General features: G+C 40.6%; 1 protein-coding gene across 1 annotated transcript in view; it reads right to left on the bottom strand.

Annotated features, from left to right (window-relative positions):
* The window catches only part of LOC126234526 (trypsin-1-like), a 100,341-nt gene that overhangs the window by 24,076 nt on the left and 64,265 nt on the right, over positions 1-12,000 (bottom strand). Inside the window, exon 6 of the mRNA XM_049943221.1 lies at positions 7,750-7,937. Coding sequence (XP_049799178.1) covers positions 7,750-7,937 — 188 coding nt within the window. The remainder of the gene's footprint in view (positions 1-7,749; positions 7,938-12,000) is intronic.

The following is a 12,000-nucleotide window of genomic DNA, read 5'->3' on the forward strand; positions in this document are numbered from 1 at the left end:
TGTAGGACATGACGGGATGCTGATGCTTTTTTGCACACTGCAGTTACGTGCTCTGTCCAATTTAGATTTTCATCTATTATTACTTCCAAACTCTTTGCTGAGGGAGAGAAATTAATATTTGTTCCATTTAGGATAAGAGATGGTACGGATTCCCGATGTTTTGGGCTAATGAGCTTAGAGTGACCAAGTACCGTTTGGGTTTTAGATGGGTTTAGTTTTAGTCCTATGTCCTGTGCCCATTTTGATAGTGCATCGAGGTCAGAATTGAAATTTTCAATAGCTCTCTTAAGATGGTTCATACAAAAAGAAAGAACTCATGGAAATTATGGGATAACGATAATGAAGTTAAAAACAGAGGGATGCATAATGAAAGTAAAGGACATGATGGATTTCAAGGAAAGTAATTAGATGAATTGTCAGCCAAAGAAGCTTTTATTCTAAATCAAGTGGCGTCTTTAATGAAGTTAAAGTAACCAATACTTTTTTTAGAAAGAAAGTTATATAAAAATAAATATGATCTGCACGAGGCTTCAGATTTCTTATTGATTATATAATTGTAAATAAAAATTAGTTTCAGGAGTGACAGATGCACACCTATATAGGGTGACAACTGTGAGTGCAGATCACTGTCTTATGAAATCAAAGATCCAGCTGTGGGAATGATGGAAGAATCATAAGAGGAAAATTAAGTGAAATAAATCCAAACAAAGCTTTTAAGGTGCATCTGCTCCAAGAAGAGAGTTTAAGGAATCTATTTCAGTGCAGGTTAATTATTCCATCAAATGCCACCAAATAAAGGACTAACTGAAGAATTTAAAAACATAGAAAATATCATACTCCAGAAGTACTAGGTAAAAATCCAAAACAAACAGAAGGGGGTATGAAAATTTGGGACGAAGAGTTAGAAGAAGCCGTAGAAAATAAAAATGAAGCCTATAGGGAGTAGAATGAAATTTTCAGTCTGCAGCGGAGTATGCGCTGAGATAAATCTTCTTGGCAGATTAAAACTGTGCGCCGAACCGAGACTCTAACTCGGGTTCCTTCGTCTGCCAGAAAGTTTCACATCAGCGCACACTCCACTGCAGAGTGAAAATTTCATCCTGGAAACATCCCCCAAGCTGTAGCTAAGCCATGTCTCCGCAATATCCTTTCTACCAGGAGTGCTGGTCTTGCAAGTTTCGCAGAACTTCTGTAAAGTTTGGAAGGCAGGAGACGTACTGGCGGAAGAACAGCTGTGAGGAGGGGTACAGAGTCATGCTTAGGTAGCTTAGTCGAAAGAGTACTTCCACGCGAAAAGCAAAGGTCCCCAGTTCGATCCGGCACACAGTTTTGATCTGCCAGAAAATTTCATATAGGGAGTTTTTGCAGAAACAGCTAAAGAAAAATATAATAAAATCAGAAACTAAACCCAAAAAAATAGTAAGACGCGCACAGAGATCGTCAAGGGGTACGTTCATAAGCAGAGCCGAACATGACATGCACGATAGACAGGATACAGTATATAAATTGATCAGACAGATAAAAAGAACAGACAAAGATACTGCCAGTATAAATATCATTCTTGGATAAATCACTATAAGAAATCATGGTACGAACCGGATGTAGAAGTGCAAACTGAAGAAACGCAGTGAAAGGAACAGATCTTATAAATTTGACAGAATTAAAACAGGCGTTACAGAAAACCTCTCCTTTAAGATATTCTCTCTGTTGAGGTAGAGGCTCATACAGTGGAGTGAAGAAGAGTCGCCGGAAGCGATGGATAACACATTATGGTTAGTAAAACATAAGGTGATCTTCACTAGTAGACGTAAGGATCATCACAGTGAGATTGAAGTTTGATAGAGGACATCTAACAGTTATAGGAACCTACACAATGCAGGAAGGAAATGAGCACGAAACAGATATGCACTACGAAGAATTACAGAAACATTTGGATAAAATCAACAACAATTAACTTAGAATTGTTGATACATGGCTAACTTCCTAAAATTCAGGATGCTCCATCTCCACAAAATATGTTGGCGTAGGAGTGAAATACCAGAGGAATGGAGATGCACTAAAGTTCTTTCGCTTTTTAAAAAAGGGGAGAGCGAGAAGTAACGCAACTAATTACAGGGAATCAGTCTTCAGAAAGCTCCTTACAAAATCTACAGCAAAATAATTAATGAAAGGCTTCGAAACATCTCTGATTCGATTGTAATAGAACAGCAAGTAGGCTTCCATGAAGGCAGATCCTGTGTCGACGATGTTTTCATTCTGAAACAAACTATACAAAAAAGTCTAGAATTCAATTTGGAAACATACCTAGCATTTGTCGACTATGAAGAAGCATTTCGTTGCATCCGCAGAAAAAGACTATGGTTAATAATGGAGGAAAGAGGTTTCACCGGGCAACTGATAGAAGCGCACCACGTTTTCTATAAAAACACCAAAATCAAAATGAATCCTGGCGAAGAGCTGATACCAATAATAGAGGTAAATCAGGTAGTAAGGCAAAACTGTTCAACATCTACATCGACGACCTCGTCAGGTTATGGATGAAGGACAGAATACCTCAAGGTATAAAACCTGTGATAGGTGAATTTCTAAATGCATACTTTTTGTCGACAGCCAGATAATCATATAGGACAGTGAAGACAAATTACAAATACCGGTACGTAGGTTAAACAACATAAGTTCAAATTTCAATCTGAAGATATCGACAACAAAAATAAAAAGTATATCTTTTTTGGAAAATAGCCCATTAAGGAAAATATAATCATCAGCAACACAACAAAAGAAAATTAGCATCTATCAATATATATGTGGCACGACAGGAAGAACATTAAAGGGTAAAACGAGCAGAGAAAGCCAACTGAAATTTTGTAAAGTAATGGCACTATCCATAGCTTTATACGGAGCAGAAAGCTGTACATTATGAACAAAAGACCTAAGACAGCTTGAAATATTAGAGCTGAAGTTCCTCCCCACATCAGTGAAAGACTGCATAAAAAGAATGTAAAATAAGAAATGAAGAAATAAGGGAAGAATTATGGTGCAGCCATTAATCCGTTGACAAGCAGCGGAATTCAATCCTTTTGGAAGAAGGGGTGTGGGAAGGCCGAGGAAGAGATGTTGAGGCCAGAAGAAGAAGAAGTAGTAGGAAACCAAGTACTCAGCCGAGCAGTTCCTTCCGTCCATTGAGGTACTACAAAGTCCCCCTCACTTGCCTTGAGGTAGGGCACATCCTAACGAAGCATCAATTTCTTCTCTGGCGGGGGACGCTCCACCATGTAGTGCTCTTAACTGAATGTGTTTTATTTCTAGTTAAGAGGTCAGGGTGTGCAACGTAACTGTCCAGTCCGACATGTCGAAACCTACCCTGAAAATATTTTGTGCAGAAAGAATAAACCGAGAGGAACGCAATGTGAAAATTTTAGCTTCTAAGACACACTTCAAGACGTTTTTTAATGTTGAAATTTGCCAGATTCGTAGCTCGCCAGGTGGCTGGAGAAATGTATACCCCTGCCGTAGCTTAGCAGACAGCACACGCGCTACATAGCGGGCACAAATCCCTGGTTCTCACCACATCGGTAAACAGATAACACGGGCCAGAACGATCGTAATTTGTAAAGCGAATTTCAATTTCCGTTGATAGTTTCTCTGACACGATTAGTACTATTCGCTCGAATTTGCTACTCATTGAAAACGGTATCGCTAAGTTTTAACAATGGAAATGAACCTGTATTAACTTTCTTTGTGATTTTTTGGTACGTTTTGCTAACAGCATCTGCCTCTGTGCAGGTTACAGAGTTTCACAGCAACGTGGAATCCAATTGAAGAGCGGAAGTGGCAAAGACAGGATATCTCTTTTTGAACATAACTCATTGAATCCAAAAAACTGAGAGGGTAATCTGATACCAGAGGATTATGCTGCCCATTCCATCTCTGCAAAAAAAAAAAATAACGAGACAAATTAGAAAATAAAGAAGTACCATATTAGGAAACTTTCAGGCTCAAGTGTCAATAAGGATGTTTTTGCTCCAATTGTCATTAGTACAGAGGCACTGCGTTTCACTTTTGATAATACAAATGCAGAAATACAGCAGTAACTTTGTAACTAATTCCTATTACAACATAATAACAACGTTAAATCCATGAAAAAACATTCCTCAGTTTGTTATACAACTCCGAACTCGGGATCAGATGTTGCGAAGTTTTCTGTAAAACTACCGGTGCTGTTAAAGAAATGGCGACGTAGTCAATAGGTTTTTCTATTTTGTAACTGATGGGTGGTCTTTCAGATAAAGTACGGCAGTGTATCCGCAATGGTCTTTTCTCTCCTGAATACATTGATTTCTTTTTCGTTTTTGTGTTCCAGGACACGAATTTTTAATAGCTACGAGTATTTGAGATGGATAAGTATGAGTCACATTGCCCATACTGCATTCTGAGATCTTACATGCCTACACTGACAACAACATCTTTAAAATCAAAGGAGTCAGTTGTATACATTGATGCGTTGGACCTGCGCAGAATAGGTTCATAGCTTTAGCTTGCGGAACTCCCGAGGGAAGCGCTGTTTGCCACAAAGACCACACACCTTCTAGTAATGAAGGTCTGAAACATTTTTCTACGTTCTGACACTTGGATCAGGTTTAGGGACATGCAACAGAGTACCGAGAGCACAATAGCGTTTGTGAAAAACGAGGTACTTACAGCGTTTTTCATGTCCAGTCTTCAAATAAAGTTTTCAACCCTCCAAAAGTGAATTATGAAGAACGTGGTATGCAATCTAACTCATCTACATCTCTTGAAGACCTACGTATGTCTTAACTTCTCTGGACATCCATTCCAATGATGACATTTCGCTAGAAATTATGGAAATGTCAGAGGAAACAGGAAATAACTCGGACGATTCTGTGGATTGTGGTTCTAACCATGATTGTTGCGCTAATTAAAGTCCTAAACACAAACAGTTCCTTGCAATCCCAAAGAAAACAAGTGCAGTAGTAGCTTTCAATTAGAAAAGGAAGGAGAAAACAATTAAACAGTGTGCAAAGCCGGTTCCGTTTCGTAAAATCTGAACATAATTAGTATAAATGGAAGAAAGATTTACACGAAATACGAAATATACGCCAAAATTAAACTCCGCTGTTATGAGCGGTTTTTCGTGCTGCAAAATGAGTAACTTTAATATTTTTAAGGTACTTGCGGTGCGCCTTAGCAGCTAAAATTTCGACAATGCATTGCCTTCAGTGCAGTCTTCCTGCGTGAGAAACTTCGGGGTAGTTTTCGACATGTCGGATTACACTATTCACTTCTTAGTTCACTATCTGACCTGCTCTCTATTTTAGGTGATAATGTGATACGACTTTAGCGATTTTTTGAGATGCCTGTCTTTTTCCCTAACTTATGAGGGAGAAGCTGTTAGTGTGTTATTAGGGTGCCTGGTTCCTCGAGATTTCGTAGGGTGATCAGCAATTCACACTACCTTGAGTTAATTTTTTTGCCGTATGGTTCACTTAGGATTTTGATAACACCTTATAAGACAGAAAAGGTCAAAAGTTTTACATTTGCCATGAAGTGGTACGTCATGATAGGTGAATGTGAGTGAAAATGGGAGAGAATGATTTTAAGCGAAATTATATTTTAGGCATTTTTAGTTTTAACTGTTTCAACGACATATTTTGTATTTCAACAAAGGTGCTAATATCCTCGGTGTTGCGCGCTATAAAAATAAAAAATAAAAAACACCATAAAACTTGCAAAACTTGAATCGTATATATTGCGAAAACGGAAAGTACAATTGATGTGCGGTTTTCACAGAATGGACTGGCAGTCAGGGGCACGCATTGTTAGTCACTAAACAGATTGTAATAATTCTTAAAAAGTGTATTTTTGTGTAAACATACACTTATTAAACGGAACAATGCCCACTGACACTAACAAACCAAAAGTAGGGTAAATCAGAATACCAGTGATGATGTGTAGAATTCTATTGCGACTCGTTTACGAGATATCGTATTTTGAAAAGATTTCACATCGACACTTGTTTGTGCCATTCAACCTGCGTGGTTGCTAGGCACAATGTTGTCAATGGTGTGTGGAGTGTGTAAGAAAGATGCAGTTCGTTTTTATACGGTGTATGCCGCGAGGTATCCCAACAGAAGTTAAACATCTCTGCAATTATCAGTCTCTTTAACCAGTTATGTGAAAGTTGTAGTGTAACACCTGGACAAAGTACCAAAAGGAAACAATAGAAGAGGAGGAAAACAATGTTCTTGCTGCTGTTTCAGTTGATCCGCTCGTTAGCTCCCGCGCAATCGCACGAGGAAGTAGCACGATCAGGCAAGCGTCCTAACACATACACCATCGAAATAGACTCCACCCCTACACATTCTCTCTATAAAGAGCTGTATGGAAACGATTATAAGAACCGTGTTAACTTCTGTACATGGGCATTAAGACACGATACTCCAGATGTTTCATGTATCTTGTTTAATGATGTTTCCACGTTTACCAAGCATCCACATTTACCAGGTAAACCGCGGAAACATGCACTACTGGTCTGTTCTGCAATCTCCGTTGGCTCTGTCAGGTGGCACGTCATCGACCATGGAGTGTAAATACGTTGTGCGAGATAGTGAACCATCAGCTCATAGGCCCGATTTGCATAGACGGAACACCGAACACAGCAGTATCGCAGCCTCTTAACAGACTATCTTCCGCGGATTAGGAGGAAATTGTGGTACCAACATAATATCTTTCCAGCCCATAGTGCACGAAGTACTACAGCATGTCTTCACGAACTGTTTCCAGAACGTTGTATTGGACGCAGACGACCTGTAGCCTGGTCGACCTGTTCCCTGGATTTGACGTCTGTACACTTTTTTCTGTGGGAAAAGCTACACCGAATGATATGCATCGACGTATGACTGCAGTCTGCTCGGACATCTCCGCTGAAATGGTAGCATGTGTGCAGCAGTCGTTCCACTAGACTGGAGGCGTGTATTCCCACTGGTGGTGGTCACTTTGAACACAATGTGTGATAGTCAATTGTCTCGTTACTTGTGTGAATCCACTAACCAATGTATACAGTTGTGTCGTTTAATAGTGTGCTGCCAAAGGTATTGTATAAGTGTCAGTGTGGGAACTTTTCAAAAATACGATATCTCGTAAACGAGTTGCACTGGAATTCTGCAACAAACACCACTGGAATTCTAATTTACCCTCATTTTAGTTTGTTATTGTCAATAGGCATTGTTCCATTTAAAAGAGTATATGTTTGCACAAAAAATATTCTTTCTAACTATTATTACAATCTGTTGATTGACTGAAAATCTGAGCCCCTGTCTGCCAATCCATTCTTTGAAAACCGCACATCAGTAGCACTTTCCATTTCCGCAATATTTGCGGTGCAAGCTTTAGATGATTCACCCTGTATATCAGTGCTTAACAAGTCACCCTACCTTGAGTTAATTCGTTATTCTTGGTCCTATGGTTCAGTTAGGATTAGGATAACACATTTTAACACTGAAAACGTCAGAAGTCATAATTTGGGATGACAGGGAAGGAGAATGTCAGTGAATATGGGAGACAGTGATTTTAAGCGAAATATAATTCAGGCATTTTGGAGAGCGCTTGCAAGCAAACCCTACACTGTACCATCGTCACAGGACTTTCGAATTGAATTAATGTTGGCGACAAAAATTCTGCTTTGATCATGTGAATGCTAACTCCTTGGATGTCTACGCGCTGATTACTGACCGTGCATATGGATTTGTCAGGCAGGGCGTCGGTGCAGAGGTGGTTGACGCTGGGCACGTTGCTGGCCAGCGGGATGCACTCCTGCAGGGAGATGACGGGCAGCACGGCCCACTGCAGGCGCGAGGGCCACGCCGGCTGGCTGGTGTTGCTCGTGCTGCCCCAGCCCATCACCGTCGCGTTAGAGCCAGCTGCGGACACGGCAAGGTGCTCGGTTAAACACACCCAGCAACTGGCGAGCGATGCCGATGGCCTCCGACACGAACTAGCGAGCTCAGCATTACCGTCAGTGCGAATGGATACAGTAAAGACTCCAAGCGAACTGTGGGATGCACCGAACACAAAGCAGATAAAGAAGCAGGACACAGCTCCCTGTCGCTTGCGTACTTTGCGTGAGAGGTTCAGCGAGCTCACTGGCGAGGTCCTCAGGCAGCGGCGACTGGTGTAGTGGGCCGCGTAATGGAGGTTGGCTTTCAATGCAACAAAAAGTCACGCACTCGTCATGGTAGGCCTCCAGTCCACGAGGGACTTACGCAAACAGACATCTTGCGTAGAGCCGTGCAATGGAGAAAAATAGTCGAACACCTGGTTATCATTCTCGTCACGTGTCCAACTGGTGCCAACAGGACAATGGACCGAGAGGAAAGCGGTGTGGCGGCGGCGGCTAAACCCGTCTTCGACACTCTCACAGGTTCTTGGAATTGTCTGTACAAGAAGCTATTGCACTCGGTTTTGGACTACGCAGTTGTTATCCGGGGAAACGGTGGCCGTACATGTATCAATCGCCTAAATAAGATGCAATATGGAGCTCCCAAGCTCCCTTTGTACCCACTTTGGGATTTCCCGAAATCGCAAATCCATTAGGTAGCAGAAATACCTGACCTCCGGGAGACATTTAGGTGACGGCCGGTAACTTAAACGAGCAATGTAGAATGTCACACTTCCGAGACATTCGCAACCTGGGCACCAGGCTGAAGTTTCAAAGAGACACTTTCTCTCGTATGTGTAGGAAATTGCTGGCTACTCCCCATCTCCTCTCTCTCAAAAAATGCGATACGCAGAATTTATAATACGATAACACAGAGAACTAAGTTTACACGATACACACAGAGGTTGCGCTGACGACTTCTCTCCCTCATTGACGACTGTAGCTAGATGAAGGCATCCAGCCCCAAAAATGAGATTGTAAAATCATTAAAACAGCGGTCCCCGTACGAGAGTTAGACGCTAGGAGAGACAGAGAGAAACCAGCAGTCTAGTTCCCCCTAAAGAGGACCGCTCCGAAGATGGTCGAAACGTCGGTTTTAGTTTGTAGCTATTTGATCTACTAAACGACATGGACTAATAATAAAAAAAAAGGATTCTACACAAATCCCACAAACTTCCGTACGTTCGACATGGGGTGTGCAGATCGTAAGTAGTATGTAGTGGAAGTGACGAAACCAGCTATGCACGAGCGTGAGTGAATAAATGAGTAGCAAACTGGGATAGAGACATCTGGGCCGGCTGTTCCAGCGTGATATTTATCTACCTTTTCAACATACACCCCCTGTAAACCTATACGAGTATCCCATCGTTCGACAAGGCGCTAACAAGGGAGTCCAGGATGCTCCTTCTTTGTGACTTTTTTGTTCTTTGCTAGATTCGTGTATCCAGTTAAATACAAATTTCTATTAAATACATTTCTAACCATATATGAGAAGAACTTCGCTACGGATGTTCTCTGTGGACAGTCCCTCGGCTCACAGGAACCGTCTTGTTGTAGTCGGGTACGCACTCATAGCACACCTGCCTTCTTGGTCTGGCTACAGATAATTAACTATTGGCCGCGGAATACTGTGTATCCGCTGCGCTCCACGCGACATCTGCTGCAACCTTCTAGATAAACAAAGTCCGGTATTCTGGTGTCTGCAACTTATTTGCTGACTCATCCTCGTAACAATATATCGGACTCATTGGAAGAGAGTGTTTGCGAATTGCAGTGTTTACTATCCTAATAAAACGATTTCTGAACAAATGTTGAGTCATAATTACAACTCAAAATTTCGATTGTTCCTTCCCTTATCAAGAATTTTTTATTGTCGCATGTTAATGAAAGTGTAAAGCTATTTATTTGTAATCTAGTCAACACCGAGCAGGGTGGACCACTAGGAAGTCTGGTTTCGAAGGCTCTCCAAAACTGCTATGCTTACTTTTAGCTGGTCAGTTGCTGTTCTCCTCATGGCGACAGTTGCGCAAAGTCACAGTGCTCATCCTTATCTAACGCGATTCAACTTGTACCGAAAGATTTCTAAGTATTGAGTGGTTTGATACTAGCATCCATATCCTCCTGTACAGAGTTAATCTTTTCATCACTGAACACTTACACAAAATGGTTAGCGCACTGAATTTGCCTTCGGAAGAGTGGCGCTACAGATCTCTCTCACCAGCCACCCTTAAATCGCTTAGTGCAAATGCCGCGATGTTTCCTTTCAAAAGTCAACGGCCAACTCTCTTCCCCCAGTTCGAGCTTTCACTCATCTCTAACGTCCTCGTGGTCGACAGGACGTTAAACACTCATCGCCCTTCCTCCCTGTATACCCACTACAATCAACATCCTGAATAATTTGTCTCCTGTATTCCAGCTTTTAACTCAATCAACTCAACTTCGTCTGAAGCCAACATAGCTATTCACGAACATCTTAACAGTCGTACCATTAACTTATCTCTTTTTAAATACAAGTAGACTTCTTTCTGCCACTTGTTTGTTTCGTACTATGCGTATTAATTTCTAACGCCTTTCTCCTGCACCGCACATCTTCGTCTCTGATTTTCATGTCTAGGTAGTTTTGTGCTCCAGATGCACAGTTTTAGAAGCAGCTTCTTGAATTTCATTTGAAAGCAGTATAATTCTTAACATGATTGAATTCCTCGCCTGCAAAAATCTACTTCTATGATTACAAATGTGCCTGTCACACTTCCGAATCTTCACCTAAATTCGAATGTAAGAAATAAGCCAAACAATTTGTCCCAAAAATCTTTCAATAGAATTAACAATTTTACTCAACGTTAATTCCTCTTGTTGATATTTTGTCTTCTTTAAACAACTAGAACAGTAATGTCGGCTGTCAATGAGTTTTGCTTTCTAAAAACGGATAACAGTTGTAAAATTTAATTGCAATCCATTATCAGTATATTCAAAGATAAAAAAAAGAAATTATGATACATACCTCCTTGTTATTTCCTCATTCCGAATTTTAATGGAGCATTTAAATGTATTTCTATACTTAATTATTACTGATACCCTGAAGGTCATATTTTAATGCATTTTTTTACTTGATTGGCCAGACTGGACCACTTGAGTCGTTCCATGTTCACTTTCTCTTTGAAGATTTAACTACTTGCTTCTTGCGCTCAGCCCAGTACTTTAACATTCGTTCCGAACGTAGTTTTCTTAACTCGTCTGAAATGTCTACCGGTCTTCTGTGCGTCATTTCTGCTGAAAATTTATGATTCATAAGGAGAGTGTTAATTTTGTTTTAGTTCTCTGCATCAGTAATTTTAAGTCTGACTGCTTCAAGATCTTTCTGAATTTCTTTGACCCTCTGTCCTCCTCTCTTCTTTCCGAGGCTTCTCATCACTAGTTGTTTTAAAATCCTGTTGCCAGGCAGTCGTATGACATGAAAGAAATATGAGATTCTTTTCTTCTTCATTGCGCTGCTGATTTGGTCGATCTCACAATAGACAGTTTCATTAGGAAGGATTCTCCAGACAGCATCAACCCGGTATTTTTTATTGATGCATGTTCTGATAATTCTTCGTTCAGTCTTGAGGAGTTGATCGGTTCTTCTTTCATTTTTAATTTGGAACAGAGTTTCACAAGCATAAGTTGCTTCCGGGAGGGTTACAGTTTTGTAATGTTGGATCTTAGTTTCTATTGACAGGCATTTCTAATGTATGTTGACCAGGTAATAAAGTGTGCTTTTTTTCATTTTGTTGGTTCTATTTTTCCATGTTACTTTCTCACCCAAGTTGTGCAAAATAATTTTTCCAAGATATTTAAATTGTGGAACTATCTTAATTGCTTGATAATTTATGAAGATTTTATCTATGCAAAGAGGTATCATGGGCATGATTTCAGTTTTCTCAAAGGATATTTGTAATCCTGTTTTGAAGCAATTTTCTGGAGACTTGTGATCTGAGCACGAACTTCTTCCATGTCAAGGGCTAAGAGAGCGAAATCGTCAGCAAACCCAAGGCAGTTTGCTCTTATTG

This window comes from Schistocerca nitens, chromosome 2 (assembly GCF_023898315.1).
Source record: "Schistocerca nitens isolate TAMUIC-IGC-003100 chromosome 2, iqSchNite1.1, whole genome shotgun sequence".
Lineage (NCBI taxonomy): Eukaryota > Metazoa > Arthropoda > Insecta > Orthoptera > Acrididae > Schistocerca > Schistocerca nitens.